The sequence below is a fragment of the Lissotriton vulgaris genome, chromosome 3_1 (genome assembly GCF_964263255.1).
Source record: "Lissotriton vulgaris chromosome 3_1, aLisVul1.2, whole genome shotgun sequence".
In the NCBI taxonomy this organism is placed as follows: Eukaryota; Metazoa; Chordata; class Amphibia; order Caudata; family Salamandridae; genus Lissotriton; species Lissotriton vulgaris.
In genome coordinates this window covers 916,740,203-916,762,334 of record NC_141689.1, presented here as the reverse complement: position 1 = coordinate 916,762,334, position 22,132 = coordinate 916,740,203, and the positions used below count along the sequence as shown (strand labels likewise).

At 46.2% G+C, this 22,132-nt stretch overlaps 1 protein-coding gene across 2 annotated transcripts in view; it reads left to right on the top strand.

Moving 5' to 3' along the window:
• Positions 1-22,132, top strand: part of ABHD17B (abhydrolase domain containing 17B, depalmitoylase) — a 406,748-nt gene that overhangs the window by 342,720 nt on the left and 41,896 nt on the right. Inside the window, exon 5 of one of the 2 annotated variants that reach the window (XM_086961258.1) lies at positions 11,433-11,565. In XM_086961258.1, the coding sequence (XP_086817384.1) occupies positions 11,433-11,565 (133 nt within the window). Of the gene's footprint in view, positions 1-11,432; positions 12,338-22,132 lie in introns of those variants that run through there. The other variant, XM_086961257.1, reaches the window with a different exon arrangement.

Here is a 22,132-nt window from a genome sequence, read left to right as displayed (position 1 = left end):
GGCAAGAGGCAATGTTGTTCTCACGATGGGGGAAGAATTGGCGGTCTTGAAAGATGGCAGAAAGACAACCCTAAGATCGCACTTCCAGGGAAAACAGGCCCAACCAAGTCCCAACGCAGGAGGGGCAGGAGAAAAGCAGCCAAACAAAGGCGAGCCGCCCAAGCGAGGTCGAGGTCGAGGCCGGGGAAGGAGCAAGAAACCCCAGATCTGATTGAAAACAACATCATGGATTCTTCAACATCGGTGAGCTGTGATGGAGACCAATCCAGCGAGATGAAACAGACCAAATCCATAATTAACCTCAGCGCAATAGAATTATCAGCTGCAGAACAGCAACTATTGAGCTTAGGTTTAAGCTTCTGCCCTGAGTCCAACTTTTCATATACCACCACGAGGGCAGACATATATAGATATATTAGGAAACTAAAATTGAAAAAACAATTCCTTAACAAAGCAACCGGCACAGCAAATGCCCCAACACAATTAACCGCCGGTACCCCAGATTTGGCAGTCAGTGACCTAAACTTGTACCGTGATGTCTGCCAGTTGGGAATTGATGAAGCTTTGGGGACACAGGACATAGTGGCGTCCATTGGTCAAAGGAAACCAACAACCCCATTCAAGCCCAAGTCCAGATATATTCCCCTGGCGGCACGGGATGGTCTCGATTCATTCAGTGACGTCATGGTGCAACAAGTCAAAAAGATGGCACTAAAGACTGACAAAAAGCGTCAATTTACAAACAAAGAGAGACAAATTAATCAACTGTCCATCAAATTGAAAAATGCTGAAGTTGTTGTTCGAAACTCGGACAAAGGTGGGAACATTGTTTTATGGCCAGCCACGGAATATCTAGAGGAGGCCCACAGGCAATTAGATGACCCACAATGTTATTCCAAGAGCACCCCCCAGAAATACAGGGTGATGTTGGAGGCTCTATTTAAGAACTTGGTGGCATGGAAGGGCTTTGGTATGCTTAGTGGAGATGAGTTTAAGTTCATCAAAAAAGATCATCCACTGACACCATATATTTATTTCATACCAAAAGTCCACAAGAATATTTCCAAACCCCCAGGAAGACCAATAATCGCAGCATGTGGGGGCCCTTTGGAAAATCTTTCAAGATACATTGATTACTTCTTGCAGCCACACATGAAGTCCTTAAAGTCATATATACAAGATTCAAGTGACTTTCTGCGTAAATTGAATGATGTTCTATGGAGCCCAGATTTGTTGTTGGTAACGTTGGACGTCAGTTCACTATACACTTGTATAAAGCACAAGGATGGCCTGCGGGCATGTGAGTATTATCTTAGCCGCAGACCCATTGAACTGACCCAACACACCAAAATGCTCATGGAAATGTTAAAGTTCTGCCTCGACAACAACTTTTTCAGTTTTAATGGACAAATGTACCAACAGGTCCAGGGTGTAGCAATGGGGGCCAGTTTCTCCCCCAGTTATGCCTGCCTCTTTATGGGGTGGTGGGAGGAACTGGTCCTCCAGCGAAAATTTGAAGATTATTGGACTACTAATGTTACCTGTTGGTTCAGGTTTATTGACGATTTATTTATTGTGTGGCGAGGTTCCGAAGAAAGTGTTTTAACTTTTATACATGACATCAATAACAACGATCTTAATTTGCATTTTACCTCCGACATTAGCAGGGAATCGGTAACATTTTTAGATGTACAGGTTTTTATATGTAACAATGTGATTTCCAGTACTCTTTTTAGAAAGCCGACGGCAGGTAACACTCTTTTACACGCTACGAGTGCTCATCCCCAACATCTAATCAAGTCAATACCCTATGGCGAGATGCTTCGCATCCGCAGGATTTGTAGCAATCAAGAAGATATGTTTGCAAAACAACAGGAAAGCTTTGTTAGATTTGTAGATAGGGGATATACTGCCAATCTAGTGAACACTGCTATAAAGAAATCTAGGGTCAAAGATAGGGGCGATCTGCTGACCAGGAGAGTAAAAGAAAGTAACAATACCAATGAGGTTAGACTCATCCTGACATACTCCAAACAGGAGAAAGAACTAAGGAGTATTGTCAGAAGAAATTGGCACTTTGTAAAGGATGATCCCACAATTGGTGATGTGATGCCCCCTAATCCTTCAATTACCTTTCGAAAAGGTTTGTGTATGGGCTCTATTCTCTCCAAAAATAGTCAAGATTACATAGGCAAGGAGCCCTGGAGACCGATCAGCAGGGGTTTTTACAAGTGCATGGTATGCAAAGCATGCCAACATGGTGTTAATACCAAAAGATATACAACAGTGATTCCCAAAACCACCAGGGAAATAAAACAGCATTTAACCTGTAGGACAGAATACTGTGTATATATCTTAGAGTGCGACTGTAAGCTCAAATACATTGGCAGCAGCAAGCTACAAATACACAAGCGTATCTTGCAACATTTACGCGCCATTGTAAATAAAGACCAAAGTTATCCAGTGGCCAGACACTTTGAGGCATGTCACAACAGTAAACCTCAGTGTCTGAAATATTTTGCTATTGAGTCTGTAGCACTTACCAGAAGAGGAGGTGATAGGGAGGCATGCATGCGCAGGCTGGAAACCAAATATATTTTGGAATTCAACTCAAAGTGGCCGGGGGGTCTTAACACCACGGAGGACCTCCACACATACCTTTGACCACTCTGGGACAAGGCCACCCTCACCATATTATTAACACCATGACAAGATCTCAGTCTGAAGAACTATAGGAGTTGGTCCGCAACATGCACTTTGTTGACATATCGTGTTTATATTGTACTATACTATGTATAATTTATATGTTGAGTGTATATATTAGGTGTGTGTATAAATACATTAACTGATTGATTTTAGCCGTCGTTTTAGATATTAGGATAGTTCGTTTTTTATCCTGGTTTTTGATATGGCGACTGATTTTAGTCATGTTACCGATTCCCTCCTTTTTAGACTGTTTTTATGGTGTGAAGATTATCCTTATATGTGCAATATTGATGATCTATATAATTAACTTGTTTTGATAACAGGAAGCTAAGCTCTGTTCTAATAGGGCCTAGACTTCCCTTCCTCTCTTATCCTAGTACTGTATAACCTCCAGCACCAGCCACTTTATTTGTATTTGCACTTTATTGACCGCACATTGTCACTTTAGAGGAAGGAATTACAATTAATAATAATTTTTCCCTTAGAGACACGAGGTCATTTTAAATATATAAGTGCAATAGTCCAGCCAAAGGATAAGAATGAAATAATGGAGCCGGATGTATGTTTAGGCGCCACAATCTTTTTCCTTTTTGAGCCTTTGTGGCTGATATTTTTGACGTCTTGAATTCATTTCTTATTGTTTTTCCCCCTTTTTTAAACAAAAGAGATCCACAATGATAGAATAAATTTCTTCCCCTTTTTTGTTGGATTCTCTTTTTTCACTACAACCATAACACGAGTAGTGAATAGCTGTATAATTTTGTATTATACCTTAAATTCACTAGGGTGAGCACATATCCTTTAAGCACAATAATTCTTGTTAGATTGTGATGGACAAGTTGGTATATTTCTTTCTCAATGCCATCGGCAAGAGTAATATAGGCATTTATGCATTTATCACCAATTTTTATCGAATTGGCAATACTCTTTGCACATTGAATTTGAAAACAGTATATGCATAATTTTAAATCAATTTATAACGATGCAATATTATGACTTATTTATGTATTTATACAGGTATTTTCTAAGTTTTAATATTGGCAGTGTGAGAAAGTGTATGTAAAATGTATTCATACATGGAGTATTTTTTCTATGTCCACCATTGTCTGACATGTGACCACACGTTATCACTTTAAATGGGCAAAAAGCAATCTGTATCGTCATGTGACCAAGGCCGCTTTGACGGCTGAAACGCGTCATGACAGACTACCTGATGACTAAATAAAGAATGCTGAAAGAAAGTTGGTCCTTGCCTCGAGTTTCCTTTGGAAAGGAGCGCTGCTGCGAGGTATTTGCAGAATATATATATATATATATATATATATATATATATATATATATATATATATATATATATATATATATATTTTCATCAAAGTGCCAGAAGCATTGGGAAGGCACACGACAGCACTCTGCCACAGGCTATATTATGCAGCTTGCCTTCCTGTCATCTTATGAGTAATTGCTGCCAACGCGTTTCAAGGTATTCAAACCTCTTCTTCCTGGGCTGTAACAAATGCCATTCAAACATCGCATTTTCATTATTTCCGGTTTCTTTTATTTGGATGTCAGCCCCCAGTGGGCGTGCGCTTAGTGCAGTTGTCAGTGCATGATGGGACACAGAGTCCAAATGCGAGTACAATTGTTCCTTTAAGTAAGTTCAAATGTGCAATTGTAATTTTTAAATCGTATTATTTCCTTAGTAGGTAGTTGAACAGTTGGGCAGGCTCAGTTTGCATTTAGAGCGCTGTGCTGATTTCGTCCTGAAAAGTTACAGCCCAGGAAGAAGAGGTTTGAATACCTTGAAACGCGTTGGCAGCAATTACTCATAAGATGACAGGAAGGCAAGCTGCATAATATAGTCTGTGGCAGAGTGCTGTCGTGTGCCTTCCCAATGCTTCTGGCACTTTGATGAAAATACATATATATATATATATATATATATATGCAGTCCAAGAGTTGCCCACAAACGATGAGGCCACACACAGCGTGCTTCAAACCTTTTATTCGGAGGATGTATTCAGCTTGAAACCGGCAAAATAGCACCAGACGCGTTTCGGGCATCAGCTGCCCTTGATCACTGGTAGATGGGAACAGCAGCCGCAGGACCCCTCGCACACATTTAAATATCCCCGCCCATGTGGGCGTGTGTGCATTGAATGCTGGTAGATGAAGTCCGGCTCGTCAACCCTTGTGGGTGCCGCCATGCCATCAAATGTAAGGTCTTCCCCAAGTGGGTGTGTCGATCTCAGGCGTGAAAAGTAGTTCCATTCTCCGACTGGGCACGCTGTTCCACAGTGTAACTTTGTCACCAACACTGTAGACCCGCATTGTAGGCAGTGGGGCCTCATCACGGCCGAGGCCAGCCGTAACACATGCAGTCCAAGAGTTGCCCACAAACGATGAGGCCACACACAGCGTGCTTCAAACCTTTTATTCGGAGGATGTATTCAGCTTGAAACCGGCAAAATAGCACCAGACGCGTTTCGGGCATCAGCTGCCCTTGATCACTGGTAGATGGGAACAGCAGCCGCAGGACCCCTCGCACACATTTAAATATCCCCGCCCATGTGGGCGTGTGTGCATTGAATGCTGGTAGATGAAGTCCGGCTCGTCAACCCTTGTGGGTGCCGCCATGCCATCAAATGTAAGGTCTTCCCCAAGTGGGTGTGTCGATCTCAGGCGTGAAAAGTAGTTCCATTCTCCGACTGGGCACGCTGTTCCACAGTGTAACTTTGTCACCAACACTGTAGACCCGCATTGTAGGCAGTGGGGCCTCATCACGGCCGAGGCCAGCCGTAACACATGCAGTCCAAGAGTTGCCCACAAACGATGAGGCCCTGCGGCTGCTGTTCCCATCTACCAGTGATCAAGGGCAGCTGATGCCCGAAACGCGTCTGGTGCTATTTTGCCGGTTTCAAGCTGAATACATCCTCCGAATAAAAGGTTTGAAGCACGCTGTGTGTGGCCTCATCGTTTGTGGGCAACTCTTGGACTGTATGTGTTACGGCTGGCCTCGGCCGTGATGAGGCCCCACTGCCTACAATGCGGGTCTACAGTGTTGGTGACAAAGTTACACTGTGGAACAGCGTGCCCAGTCGGAGAATGGAACTACTTTTCACGCCTGAGATCGACACACCCACTTGGGGAAGACCTTACATTTGATGGCATGGCGGCACCCACAAGGGTTGACGAGCCGGACTTCATCTACCAGCATTCAATGCACACACGCCCACATGGGCGGGGATATTTAAATGTGTGCGAGGGGTCCTGCGGCTGCTGTTCCCATCTACCAGTGATCAAGGGCAGCTGATGCCCGAAACGCGTCTGGTGCTATTTTGCCGGTTTCAAGCTGAATACATCCTCCGAATAAAAGGTTTGAAGCACGCTGTGTGTGGCCTCATCGTTTGTGGGCAACTCTTGGACTGTATGTGTTACGGCTGGCCTCGGCCGTGATGAGGCCCCACTGCCTACAATGCGGGTCTACAGTGTTGGTGACAAAGTTACACTGTGGAACAGCGTGCCCAGTCGGAGAATGGAACTACTTTTCACGCCTGAGATCGACACACCCACTTGGGGAAGACCTTACATTTGATGGCATGGCGGCACCCACAAGGGTTGACGAGCCGGACTTCATCTACCAGCATTCAATGCACACACGCCCACATGGGCGGGGATATTTAAATGTGTGCGAGGGGTCCTGCGGCTGCTGTTCCCATCTACCAGTGATCAAGGGCAGCTGATGCCCGAAACGCGTCTGGTGCTATTTTGCCGGTTTCAAGCTGAATACATCCTCCGAATAAAAGGTTTGAAGCACGCTGTGTGTGGCCTCATCGTTTGTGGGCAACTCTTGGACTGTATGTGTTACGGCTGGCCTCGGCCGTGATGAGGCCCCACTGCCTACAATGCGGGTCTACAGTGTTGGTGACAAAGTTACACTGTGGAACAGCGTGCCCAGTCGGAGAATGGAACTACTTTTCACGCCTGAGATCGACACACCCACTTGGGGAAGACCTTACATTTGATGGCATGGCGGCACCCACAAGGGTTGACGAGCCGGACTTCATCTACCAGCATTCAATGCACACACGCCCACATGGGCAGAGATATTTAAATGTGTGCGAGGGGTCCTGCGGCTGCTGTTCCCATCTACCAGTGATCAAGGGCAGCTGATGCCCGAAACGCGTCTGGTGCTATTTTGCCGGTTTCAAGCTGAATACATCCTCCGAATAAAAGGTTTGAAGCACGCTGTGTGTGGCCTCATCGTTTGTGGGCAACTCTTGGACTGTATGTGTTACGGCTGGCCTCGGCCGTGATGAGGCCCCACTGCCTACAATGCGGGTCTACAGTGTTGGTGACAAAGTTACACTGTGGAACAGCGTGCCCAGTCGGAGAATGGAACTACTTTTCACGCCTGAGATCGACACACCCACTTGGGGAAGACCTTACATTTGATGGCATGGCGGCACCCACAAGGGTTGACGAGCCGGACTTCATCTACCAGCATTCAATGCACACACGCCCACATGGGCGGGGATATTTAAATGTGTGCGAGGGGTCCTGCGGCTGCTGTTCCCATCTACCAGTGATCAAGGGCAGCTGATGCCCGAAACGCGTCTGGTGCTATTTTGCCGGTTTCAAGCTGAATACATCCTCCGAATAAAAGGTTTGAAGCACGCTGTGTGTGGCCTCATCGTTTGTGGGCAACTCTTGGACTGTATGTGTTACGGCTGGCCTCGGCCGTGATGAGGCCCCACTGCCTACAATGCGGGTCTACAGTGTTGGTGACAAAGTTACACTGTGGAACAGCGTGCCCAGTCGGAGAATGGAACTACTTTTCACGCCTGAGATCGACACACCCACTTGGGGAAGACCTTACATTTGATGGCATGGCGGCACCCACAAGGGTTGACGAGCCGGACTTCATCTACCAGCATTCAATGCACACACGCCCACATGGGCGGGGATATTTAAATGTGTGCGAGGGGTCCTGCGGCTGCTGTTCCCATCTACCAGTGATCAAGGGCAGCTGATGCCCGAAACGCGTCTGGTGCTATTTTGCCGGTTTCAAGCTGAATACATCCTCCGAATAAAAGGTTTGAAGCACGCTGTGTGTGGCCTCATCGTTTGTGGGCAACTCTTGGACTGTATGTGTTACGGCTGGCCTCGGCCGTGATGAGGCCCCACTGCCTACAATGCGGGTCTACAGTGTTGGTGACAAAGTTACACTGTGGAACAGCGTGCCCAGTCGGAGAATGGAACTACTTTTCACGCCTGAGATCGACACACCCACTTGGGGAAGACCTTACATTTGATGGCATGGCGGCACCCACAAGGGTTGACGAGCCGGACTTCATCTACCAGCATTCAATGCACACACGCCCACATGGGCGGGGATATTTAAATGTGTGCGAGGGGTCCTGCGGCTGCTGTTCCCATCTACCAGTGATCAAGGGCAGCTGATGCCCGAAACGCGTCTGGTGCTATTTTGCCGGTTTCAAGCTGAATACATCCTCCGAATAAAAGGTTTGAAGCACGCTGTGTGTGGCCTCATCGTTTGTGGGCAACTCTTGGACTGTATGTGTTACGGCTGGCCTCGGCCGTGATGAGGCCCCACTGCCTACAATGCGGGTCTACAGTGTTGGTGACAAAGTTACACTGTGGAACAGCGTGCCCAGTCGGAGAATGGAACTACTTTTCACGCCTGAGATCGACACACCCACTTGGGGAAGACCTTACATTTGATGGCATGGCGGCACCCACAAGGGTTGACGAGCCGGACTTCATCTACCAGCATTCAATGCACACACGCCCACATGGGCGGGGATATTTAAATGTGTGCGAGGGGTCCTGCGGCTGCTGTTCCCATCTACCAGTGATCAAGGGCAGCTGATGCCCGAAACGCGTCTGGTGCTATTTTGCCGGTTTCAAGCTGAATACATCCTCCGAATAAAAGGTTTGAAGCACGCTGTGTGTGGCCTCATCGTTTGTGGGCAACTCTTGGACTGTATGTGTTACGGCTGGCCTCGGCCGTGATGAGGCCCCACTGCCTACAATGCGGGTCTACAGTGTTGGTGACAAAGTTACACTGTGGAACAGCGTGCCCAGTCGGAGAATGGAACTACTTTTCACGCCTGAGATCGACACACCCACTTGGGGAAGACCTTACATTTGATGGCATGGCGGCACCCACAAGGGTTGACGAGCCGGACTTCATCTACCAGCATTCAATGCACACACGCCCACATGGGCGGGGATATTTAAATGTGTGCGAGGGGTCCTGCGGCTGCTGTTCCCATCTACCAGTGATCAAGGGCAGCTGATGCCCGAAACGCGTCTGGTGCTATTTTGCCGGTTTCAAGCTGAATACATCCTCCGAATAAAAGGTTTGAAGCACGCTGTGTGTGGCCTCATCGTTTGTGGGCAACTCTTGGACTGTATGTGTTACGGCTGGCCTCGGCCGTGATGAGGCCCCACTGCCTACAATGCGGGTCTACAGTGTTGGTGACAAAGTTACACTGTGGAACAGCGTGCCCAGTCGGAGAATGGAACTACTTTTCACGCCTGAGATCGACACACCCACTTGGGGAAGACCTTACATTTGATGGCATGGCGGCACCCACAAGGGTTGACGAGCCGGACTTCATCTACCAGCATTCAATGCACACACGCCCACATGGGCGGGGATATTTAAATGTGTGCGAGGGGTCCTGCGGCTGCTGTTCCCATCTACCAGTGATCAAGGGCAGCTGATGCCCGAAACGCGTCTGGTGCTATTTTGCCGGTTTCAAGCTGAATACATCCTCCGAATAAAAGGTTTGAAGCATGCTGTGTGTGGCCTCATCGTTTGTGGGCAACTCTTGGACTGTATGTGTTACGGCTGGCCTCGGCCGTGATGAGGCCCCACTGCCTACAATGCGGGTCTACAGTGTTGGTGACAAAGTTACACTGTGGAACAGCGTGCCCAGTCGGAGAATGGAACTACTTTTCACGCCTGAGATCGACACACCCACTTGGGGAAGACCTTACATTTGATGGCATGGCGGCACCCACAAGGGTTGACGAGCCGGACTTCATCTACCAGCATTCAATGCACACACGCCCACATGGGCGGGGATATTTAAATGTGTGCGAGGGGTCCTGCGGCTGCTGTTCCCATCTACCAGTGATCAAGGGCAGCTGATGCCCGAAACGCGTCTGGTGCTATTTTGCCGGTTTCAAGCTGAATACATCCTCCGAATAAAAGGTTTGAAGCACGCTGTGTGTGGCCTCATCGTTTGTGGGCAACTCTTGGACTGTATGTGTTACGGCTGGCCTCGGCCGTGATGAGGCCCCACTGCCTACAATGCGGGTCTACAGTGTTGGTGACAAAGTTACACTGTGGAACAGCGTGCCCAGTCGGAGAATGGAACTACTTTTCACGCCTGAGATCGACACACCCACTTGGGGAAGACCTTACATTTGATGGCATGGCGGCACCCACAAGGGTTGACGAGCCGGACTTCATCTACCAGCATTCAATGCACACACGCCCACATGGGCGGGGATATTTAAATGTGTGCGAGGGGTCCTGCGGCTGCTGTTCCCATCTACCAGTGATCAAGGGCAGCTGATGCCCGAAACGCGTCTGGTGCTATTTTGCCGGTTTCAAGCTGAATACATCCTCCGAATAAAAGGTTTGAAGCACGCTGTGTGTGGCCTCATCGTTTGTGGGCAACTCTTGGACTGTATATATATATATATATATATATATATATATATATATATATATATATATATATATATATATATATATATATATATATATAGTTTTGTTTTTCACATGTTGGATGGACAGCAAGCTGTACATTATGTCCTTTCTGCCCAAAGATTTTTGGCAGGCATTAACATTCCATGGGCTTAAGAGGGCTACATCATTGAAGATACCCAGGAGATGCCGTGGGACTTGAATGTCTGTGGAGCACAACAAAACTGAGTGAGCACTTGAGTATAAACCTCTTTTTATCGAAGAGCTACACACTTCTACCGGCTGCTGCTTCTGTCTCTTTGCACGGTATCCTTGTCCATACTCTGTTTCTTAATTAACTGTTACAAAATAGCAGTCAGTCATCTTCCAACAGTAAATTAACAATAAAGCATAACAAAACACATTTCAAGATGGCCACTGGTGTGTAAGCATGCACACACACACATAGAAGCCCTTCATGGAGGGCTTTCAATTTATGAATAAAAGAATTCCAATATGGCCACCCAAGGCATGTATGGGTTGCCACCTTGGAATGAGTTTCTTTGAGGATTTCCAAGATGGCCCGCTAGGCCTCAGCATGCACACAGACACATGAATCCATGGAATCGTTTTTTCTCATAAAGTAAAAAAAAAAGGTATTTCAAAATCCGCACCTTGCCTGCAAATGTATGCAGACATATTGGCACCATTTCCTGTTTCACATTATCCAATTCTCCCCCCCCCCCTTTAAAAAACAAGCTTTGGCAAAGCTAGTAAATCTGTTTCAGGGACTTAGCAAGTGAGACTTTTTTTGTTTTACAAGTGTTCGTTATTTATGCACGGTGAACAATATCAGCAGTTCTAAATCTAAAATCATAATAACTAAAGATTTTGCAGTTATTATGTTCTAATTTGTATTATATGTCCTCAATTTTATTCTCTCATATCATTTTTAACGGTAGATTAACTGAAGTTTTTTTTTTTTATCAAACAATTGCAGGTGCCAGCAACCCGTCAAAAACAAGAGCAGCTTGACCCCTCCTTTATTCCCTTGACCTGTGGAGGAGGAACTTTCTTCCCTAACATGCGAAAGGGGAACCAGCGCAAAGAAATGCGTCCATTGCCTGCCTACAGTAAGTGTCGAGCTCTGCTTTCTCGCCAGTAGCCAAAGCAAGGTGACCCTCCCGCCAAAAAGCCATGTGGGACTCCAGTGCTTGTAATGGCACCATTACGTCTGGCCAGCTCACCCTCAGACTTTCCTTTCCCTAAATCCTGGTCTTCCACAAATCTGCAAATGGAAAGCAAAGGCCTATGACAACAAGGAACCTAACCAACAAAATGTAATAAAAATTGAAAACAGACAAAGAGTCAAAATGTTTGTGAGAGTGAATACAATAACATTCTTTAAGTGTTAGACTGATTGTAGCATCAGGGCAGACCTGTGTGGAAAACTAGGCCAGGTCTATCAGGGGACCCCCCTAAAAGGCTGGGGCCCAGGGCCAGAGCCCACTTAGCCCATGCCTTAAAACGCCTCTGAGTACAATACTGTTCACTCTTGTACAAATTATACAGCAAATTATGATAATATATGAAGTTGAACCCAATAAACATAACGACACAATATATTTAATATTCCAAACTTCACTTCACAGACAGAACAGGAGACCAAGCCACCATGGGGCTAATTACTGAGAAAACCGAGAACAGTGCACATATGGCACCGAGGTTTCAAAAGTGTTGCATGATTATAAAAAAGGTAGAAATACTATAAACAAACATCCTGAACATAACACCACATTCTCATTTTTGTCGACATCCATCCCATTTCTTAGTGTGTGCAATGTTAATCTTTCTTCCAATGGAGAGCGACATTGAGGTTCTCTAAGGACAATAAATACTAGTGACAGAAAATTTGATTTATGTTCACTTTTATTTCCAGAGGGTTCAAGCCCAACATGCGTTTTGATGAATGCGCTCAACACCGAACCTGTGTATTCTGAAAAGTGTTCGATATTTTTTTATCTCAAAATCCATATAGTATTGTGAAAGGTTGAAATCATACTTTGCCAAGTGCACTGTGCCTCGGTGCACTCGTTAATTAAAAGCAGACGTGTCGAAACTTAATCCAGGCCCAAGCCAGATAGATATTCAGATATTCAGTGATTACAATGAATATTTATCGGATCATATTTACAGTCAGTGATAGTCTCTGTGCTCTCAGTGTACTTGAATATTCTTCAAAATATCCAGGACACCGAAATACGAACTAATAAATGCCTTCGAGAGGAATTACACCTTTTATTTCTTTTGTTCTCCTCTGGGATATGCAAATCCCTCCTGGAACTTGCAGAGAGCAGCTTCCCACTGCGTCGCGCTGCCTTCAGTGTACGCTGCCCTGCACGCGCCCATGTACCGCATGCGTAATGGCGTCAGCCTCGGTAGATGTGCTCCTTAGCTTGTTGGTAGCTCGCCTCATTTAATTCAAAATGACCGAGACGCTACCAATCCTTTCATTTATTCTACTCCCCTCTTTACTACTGGGACGCTTTTGCATTTGTTGACACATCTGCTTGGCACAACATTTGCCACTTGAGGAAAACGTGCGCCCATCTCCATTCCTCTGCTCTTTCTACCAGAACCAGACATGTGGGACAAGTTACTAAATATGGGGCATATTACCAACAAGTAACGATATTTATCGCTAAATAGGCTTAGCAATGATTTTTTTTATCGCTGCCTATCTCTGGACATGTTAGCGGAGAAAACATGCTATTAGCAACGTTTTTCTCCATTGTGCTAAAATATCCAGAGATAGCGGCGAAATGCGTGAGTATCGCTGAGAATACAGCGATATTCACGCATTAGCGACAAAATGCTCTTAGCCATGTTATCCACCTCCCATTGGATAACATGGCTAAGAAATGTTCTGGGCAGGTGTTAGTATTTGGAGATATTCACGCTTAGAGCAAATATTTCCAATGCTACGCCTGCCTTGCTAATAGGCGATAGCGACATTAGCGACTGCTTTCAGTCGCTAACTGGTTAGGTACGCCCACTTTGCATGGCAGCAGCGATAAACATCGCTGACATGCAAAGTGGACCCCAAACCGCTGGCTATCGCCTGAAAGCTGTCGCTAACATCAGTTAGCGAAAGCTTGCTAATAGGGCTATAGAATTATCGCAGCTTAGCGGCCGAAAACGGCCGCTAAATCGGCGATAATTGCCTATCGTCCCCCTTGGTAATATGCCCCCATATTTGGTATGGTGACGATAATTCACCAGCTGAAGTTTTCGAGCCAGATGTACACCTCTCCTTCGTTAATGGAACTGTAATGCCGAATAGGGGTACATGAGCAGTGAAATCCATGAGGATTCTATGCAGTCATGACACACCCGGATGACGTGTTTGGATGGGCAGAGTCACTCCCGTTATATTTGTGCATCCAGATGGTACCTACAACACAATCCAAGGAAAAACACTACTGCCGTCTGTAATGAAAAATATATAAGCTTCTTGAAATTCAGCTGTGCAACTAGCATTTTCTGTTACTAACGGATATCTTTTCATTTACATAGCGCTTAAGATCACATAAGATGTGTAAGCACTTTAAGATAACAGATGCTGCTATTTCCCGATGTATAATACTCAAAATACTGACCCCAGAATGATGGAAGACTGAGTCTACCTTTCTGAAATTCAAATTTGGGAGCCACAGATGACTGCATTCGTCAGCACTGATTGTTCAACTCACTGAGCCACCCTGCTGCCGTGAACAGCACAGACTCTTTGTAATATTTGCAATAGTGTAGGAGTCCCAGGGGGGCGTGGCTTGGATGGCAATGTGGACGGTTGTCTGAGTCCGTCAGCTCCGGAGCCCTGAGGCCATTAGCGGAGATTTTATACCAGCCAAACAAGTTCGACCCAGGAACTAAAACAAACACCCAGCATCGGAACAACTAAAGAACAGAAGGACCTTAGGAAGAAGACAGGCGGTGACCCAGGGACAGAATATCAGCTGTTTTGCTCACCCGGGGTGCGAGAAGAAGGGGCGAGGCAAGATGGCGGCCAGGAGTTTCAGGCGGGGATAGAAGAAGGAGGTGAGCGCCGACAGCAGCATCAGCAACATCCCGCGGCACACAAGGCCAGCCACATACGAGGGACCACAAGTCTAGCGCGAAAAGGGATAGGAAGAGCACAGGCCGCCACTAAACCTAGTGGCGTAACCGGTCCTGCCGCACAAACCCAAGCCAGAGAGCCGCCTAGCACCAATATGAGCGCATAAAGAGCACAAGAGAGCTCAAGCTGAACAGTGGCAAGGACTGCAGGAGGAGATAACAAAAAAGGGTCCATAGCGTACACATCCTCAGCGCTGGCAGGAGCTAAAGCCAAAACGAGGACGAGGAACATAAGAGAACCAAGCAGGTACAGGAATAACCACCCTACCCAGGCACCAAGAGGCGAACCGACGAAAGGACTACCATTGCACCAGAAAGAAGGCAGACTGAGCCACCTCCAATCCAGAAGAGGCATCCGAGAGATGGTGGGGCAGGAGGGGAATCCCGGCAACGACACTAAAAAGCATAGGAAAGAGCCGCCCGAATCACCACTCAAACAAAGGAGCGAAACAACTCTGGACACGATCCTAAAGAGGGTCAATGAGGGCAACACAGTGGCCAAGCAAACAAAGGTCACGATTGACAATATGCAGCTGGAACTGACGGCAATAAGAGCCGATCTACACAGCACCAACACCAGAATTGAGGCGGCAGAGAAGCGCATCAGTGACATGGAGGACATAACCATAATAAACAACAAAACCATAACAGAAAACTCCATGATCTCAAGAACGCTCCAAACTAGACAGCTAGGGGAACAAGATGATCGCGCCCGAAAAGGGAACATCCGAATTCAAGGAATACCTGAAGGCACAGAAGACAAAGCAGGCGCGTGCACAACCATGCTGGAGGAGATTCTACCACAACTAACTGGCCTCAAATTTGACAGACAATTTGAAGTAGACAAAGCCTTTAGAGTTCCAGCTACGAAACTACCACAAGGCAAAGGTCCCCGACCAATAATCTGAAGCCCTCTGAGAGCAAACCACACGGAAGCAATTTTCGCCTTTGCCCGGAAGAACCCAAACTTGAAATGGGAAAGCAATAAAGTAATCCTCACACAGGACTTCTCGAGACAGACGGTCGAGACTAGAAAAGGCTTCCAATCGCTAAGAGACTCACTACGCAAAAGGAACATCACCTTCAGTTTCGCCGGCCCGGCGCGCTTCAAGATCTCAGACAAATGGAAAACACTGATCTTCGACGATCAGGACGAGCTAAAAAGGTACATCCAAGGTCCACCAGCAGAAGACATGGAGGCCAAGAACATAGGAGCAACAAAGAGAAGTGCCTCACCGGACAACGCAGAAAAGTCAGACTAGGACCACAACCGGTCTTCTGCAGAACTAGACTCTAAGGAACGAAATTACCTCGACAGCAATCTACCTCACAACCTGTCTACCTCATGGAAAACAGAACCTACCTCGAAAACCCAAGCGACTGGGAGCAAAGAACGGGAAGCAGCCTTTTGAACTGGGATGCAGTACTGAACAGACATATCCTTTATGCTAACTAACCGGCCTGAACCGGGCACATGGGGTCTATTAACTGGGAAAGGACTTTTCACTTTAACCTCAGGGGGACTCTGGAGCAAGGAACTTTGCTGCTGCACACCCACTCAACAAAAGACGGGGGGAGGGAGGGGGGACACAGGATGGAGGGAGGTCATCAGGTATAGACATATGGGGTCTCTATGCCTACTACTTTTTCTATTCTTTCCTTTCTTTGCTTTCTGTCTTCTCTATGCAACTACCGCTCAAAACTAGAAGGAACACATACACTGCTGCCAACCAACAGGGTCAGTCTAGGCCGCCAAAAGGTGGGAGGCGAACTATGGCAAACAAAGAAGCTAAGCAACACACCGACAAGAAGGTATATCAATAGCATACACTACACAACAGGGAAGACCTACAACACTCAGAATGACACATAAACAGCAGAACAACCTCGCAGCCAACCTAAAAGTAGTCTCTTTCAACGTTAAAGGCCTCAATCATCCAGTAAAGCGAAGGAAAGTCCTAGAGTACCTAGCCAAGCTAAAATCAGATGTGTGTGTCCTCCAAGAGACCAAACTCTCCGCCGAACACATAGGACGCCTCAGAGCTAACTGGATAGAGCAGGCAATAGGCTCTCCGGCATGCAACAAAAAAAGAGGGGTCATAACACTAATAAACAAGAAGGCCAAACTAGTTCTAAACGATTAATACACAGATGAGGAAGGGAGAGTCCTTATAACAAGCCTGACCAGTGGCGAGGAGACACTACATATCGCCAACATCTATGGGCCAAACACATGTGACAGACTTCTGGGCAAAAGTAGAGGAGAAACTGAGCGCACTCCCACAGGACGACCTTCTAATAGTGGCGGGAGACCTAAACCAAGTACTAGGCCAGTCAACGGACAGACACCCACAAAGATCTAGCCATGACACAAAGGGGGGGAATATTCTCAAGAACATGTGCTCTAGGCTCAAGCTAAAAGATCCATGGAGACTCCAAAACCCAGACAGAAGGGACTACACCTTCTACTTGCACCCCCACAACTCATACAGCAGGATTGACTACATTGTAATCTCGGAAACGCACACCCACCTCATAGATCAGACAGAAATCGCACCAAGATCAATCTCAGACCACTCACACATCAGCCTCACGCTTTCAGGCAGACACAACGAGAAGATCGTGCGCAGATGGAGATTTAATGACGACCTCCTCAGGAACAAAGAAACCACAGCCGAAATAGAAGAATCCATAAAGGAGTAACTAGGTCTAAACAACAAACCAGAAACGGACAGGGGCACCCTTTGGGATGCCCTGAAAGCCATCGCCAGGGGGAAAATACTCTCCATCACTGGGCGGACCAACAGAGAGAGAAACAAGAAAGTCTCACAACTAGAAAAAGAGATAAAAGACTTAGAGTTAGGACACATAGCCAACCTAAGGGACAGAAATACGCTCACAACACTAACGGAAAAAAAATATGAGTTGAACAAGATTCTTAGCGAGAGAGCAGAACCATGGCTGAACAAATATAAAGCCATCAACCTCTGTACGGCAAACAAAGCAGGGAAGGCGCTCGCCTCCTATCTAAAATGTAAACAAAGGCAACACGGAGTAGCAGCTGTGACAGACTCCCATGACAAATCACAAACCGCGAACAAAGAAATCCTCAGGGTTTTCAAAGAGTTCTATGAGCAGCTATACAAGGAAGACAAGACCCTAAACAAGGACGGTGGAGCAGCCCTCTTAGACAAACTATCAATGCCTACACTCACAGACACACAAAGAGAGACATTAGAATTAGAAATCACAGGAAACGAGATAGAAAAGGCAGTAACAAACCTCAAGGAGAACAAAGCACCAGGCCCGGACGGTTACACAGCGAGATTTTACAAACAATTCCTACACATAGTCAAACCCACAATGGTTGAGGTCTTCACAAGCTGCATCCAGAAAGGAAGTATGACACCAACTATAGCAGAAGCCAACATCATAGTGATTCCAAAAGAAGGACAAGACCCACAACACCCCAAGAATTACAGGCCAATCTCCCTAATAAAAGTGGACTGCAAGATCTACACGAAGATCTTAGCGACCAGACTTAATACTTTCCTGCCAAAGCTCATACACTGCTCACAAGTAGGCTACCTCAAAAACAGGATGTCGCATGATAACACCAGACTCCTGTGCCACCTGATAAATCACGCCTCTAAAAGCAACAACGCCGCTGTCATGATCACCTTAGACGCGGAAAAGGCATTCAACAGAGTGTCCTGGCCGTTTCTAGAAAGGTGCATGCAGAAGTTTGGACTAGGATACAACTACAGGAGGATGGTGATGGCACTATATAGGGAACCTAAAGCCTGGATTGTGGTAAATGGAGGAACATCAGAACCACTCAACCTAGAAAGGGGCACAAGACAGGGATGCCCGCTCTCCCCAGCCCTCTTCCTACTAGCCCTAGAGCCACTCCTAACCATGATAAGGACCAACAAACACATTACAGGCATACCGGTAGGTGACGACACAGTGAAACTAGCGGCCTATGCAATGAACAAAAGCACACAGCAGCTGACCAGGGTTTCGCACATCAACTTTGTCTGTTTCAGAGATATTTGGTGGTGCGGCTACTCTCACCATCCGCTGCCGAGGATGTATATCTGAGCAATAGTATATAAGAGTAGAGAGGCGCACACAATGAAGTCAGTGATACAAGAGAGTCCATGAAATGCGTAGATCTTCTGTTCTTATTTTAAATATATTCTTTATTTTCACATACAACGGCACAGCCAACGCGTTTCATTCCCATTCGTGCCTAGGGAATTTCATCAGGGCATATACTAGACAATCAAGTCCGTGCGATGATTCTGGATGAGGTTCCTCTTAGGAAGCTGATGTAGGAGAATGATCACAGTAGATCACAATGTATTCTTGAAAAGTACTTCACACTCAATTCCAAGTGGAATGGTGGTTCGAGTCCCCCGGATTAGCTGGAGAATATCACTATGGAGAGTCAAGAAGTATATTGATTCCGGACCCCTTACGGGGGCTCCAAGGCGGAGGGGGGGTCAGTGTGCTCTGGAAGATGACCAGCTTGGATGGTGGTGATATTCGCGTTAATACGCGACGGTACCTGTGATATGGTCTCCGTTCTCCGCCGCTCCTCCTCGTGGATTGTTGGACGCGTTTTGGAATATACTTCTTGACTCTCCATAGTGATAGGAATACATTGTGATCTACTGTGATCATTCTTCTACATCAGCTTGTCAAGATGATGCTGACGCCTATGGTGACCTACACGCTTGACATGCTTCCACTATGCAACACAGAGGACTTCCACAAAAAGCTGGACAAGATAATAAATAATTTCCTATGGAGAGACAAGAAGCCCAGAATCCGCTTACAAAAACTCAGACTCAACAAAAACATGGGGGGACTAAACCTATCAAACATAAAAGCTTCCACACGGCCTGTACAGCCAAACAAGGACTGTACTGGCTAACCCCAAACCAGGAATACACACCAGCACGGCTAGCACTGGAGAGAAGAATCCTAAAAGGCCTTGACCCCATAGCACTCTTGACGGCTCCCAAACACCCGGCGATCGCCAACAATCCCATACTCAAGAACACCAGGAATGCCCTCCTTAAGATCGACAAGAAGATGGACGTTAGCATCAAGAATACAGAGTGGGAATCAATTTGGTTCAACCCAAAAATAAAATACCTGGGGAAAACACTCAACATGCACACAGGGCACAAACACAGTATATCTACAACAAACCATCTGACCACCCTAGGAACACAGTACACGTTCGACACACTGAAGGACAAACATAAACTGGATAACATCGAGATATATAACTTCCTCAAGATCAAAGTGGCAATCGCCAAGGCAGAACTCAACAAACTGACCCCGGCAATACTACAATACGCCGCCAACATAAACAAAGTGGGACACCAAACTTCTCAACTCTACAAGCTACTGAGCCCAGGAGCGTCCAGACTAAACAATAAAGCAATACTGGGAGTCGCACCTAGATAGACGACTAACTGAGAGGGAGAGATCCAACCTATGGACATCAACAACACGAAAAAAAGTAACTACCACCCTAGGACAAACCAAATTCTGGCTCATACACAAGGCATACTGGACCCCCTCATGCCTGGCGTCAATAGGAATAAGAGACAGCGACATATGCTGGAACTGCAATAAACAGAAAGGAGACCTAGCCCACCTAATATTCCACTGCCCCCGAGTTAGAGTATTCTGGAGCAGAATAAGCGACTTCATAAACAACACACTAGACATCCCCCTACAACTAGACTTCCACAGCCTGGCCACGGCCTTCATGGCACCAACAATCCAGGCTAGAGAAGAGAGGGACCTCATAGACCTCCTACTTACTGCGGCGGTCAAGACAGACCTGACCAACTGGAAAGACACAGGGAAAGCTACGTTCAAGGCCTGGTTTAATTGGGTCACCTTCCTACGAGAAGCCAACACTATAACGTCCAACCATACACCCAGAACGCACACAAAGAGAGAAATGTGGCACACTCTAGACAACTACCTGTCCTCACACAAACCACCCTAGGATGGCAAACACGAGGCCAAACACACCCTTCCGTGCCGCAGGCGGAACAGACCGGGACCTGACCAATGTACCCGAACCCATGCAAAGTGTGTGACAGACCCTGCACAAGACCTTCTTCTTCCTCCTTTCTATCTTTCCTTTCTCACCACTGAGGAGGATACAGACAGTGGCTGCCATGTTTACAAAAAAGTCTGCATGTAACCAAACCGGCCCACGAGTTCTTGTTGTACGTCGCTATGCCAGGCCTCCCCCCGGGGGCTTTTGCTAACTGTACCCCCTGTACGCTGTGCCCTGTATATATAAATCTCTTTTTCAATAAAAAATTACTGAAATAAAAAAAAAACAATAGAGCCCCCCCCCCCCCAAAATGAGCATTCATGTGGGGCGATGTGGCCTAGACACTACAGCTGTCTCCTATGAAACAGGGGAAGACACGTTCACATCTCGGCGCTTGCTGAGTGTCCTATGTATCCTGGCAAATCTCACTGTGCTGAGAAATACAAGTGGACTGTGCTAGGTTTGTTATGTAAAACTGCCAAAAATAAAATGTGGTTTCTGAACGTCAAAAAAAAAAAGTGTAGGAGTCCCAGACTCTGATTGCAAGTAAGGCAAGTGAAATTAACGCATGTGTATGTGCTCCTTTAGCTCCACCTGACTACGAGTTGTTAAGTTTTTCCACACTGTTTTTTTACTCCGTGTGGGGGAGCTTTTCCCAATTTTTCCACACTGTAATGCTGATCAGAAAACTTGCATAGCATCACTCCATGTTTTTCCCTAACAGGTTGGAGTATAGAATGTTCTCCCCCCAGAACAAACCTTCCCCTTCCCTACATTACACCCTCAATCTCCTCCCTTACTCCCATCCACAGGCTCATGCAAGGAGGTGGTAAGGCTATAAATTAAAACATATTGGAATGGTGCATTCCATGTGGTTTTAGTATCAGAAAAATCAGTCTCACATGTTAATTCCCAATTCCAAGGATGTCAACTCCTAAGTGCACAGTAGTGGGGTGATTTTACCAGGAAGGCAAGCCCACCACAACTTCCCAATGAGTAAACATTGCTTTAAGTCAGTCAGAAATTTGCCAAAGTATATATTTGTTTTATGTTCCTGTAAAGTACTCAGGTGCTAATTAATTGATATTTATTTAGTAATCCATTTATGTATTTATGTAGCAGTTTTTGTAAAGCGCAGACAAGACCCATAGGTATCATGACTTTAAAAGCATTTTTTTTACAAGTTATCAAGTCTCTAATTAATAAGTTGTAGTAGAAAAAAGTTTATTTGGACAATTATCCATAAATCCGTGTTTGTAAAGCACAAACTACTCACCCTTACGGGTCTCAAGGCGCTGTGGGCTGTTGTGGAAATTTTGGGCCAGATGTCGGTAATCCCCGATTACCGATTCTTAAATACCGAATCATACCGATTTACGGGCACATGCATCATTGTAGGAATTTGCATTTCCTAAATTGGGAAAATTAAG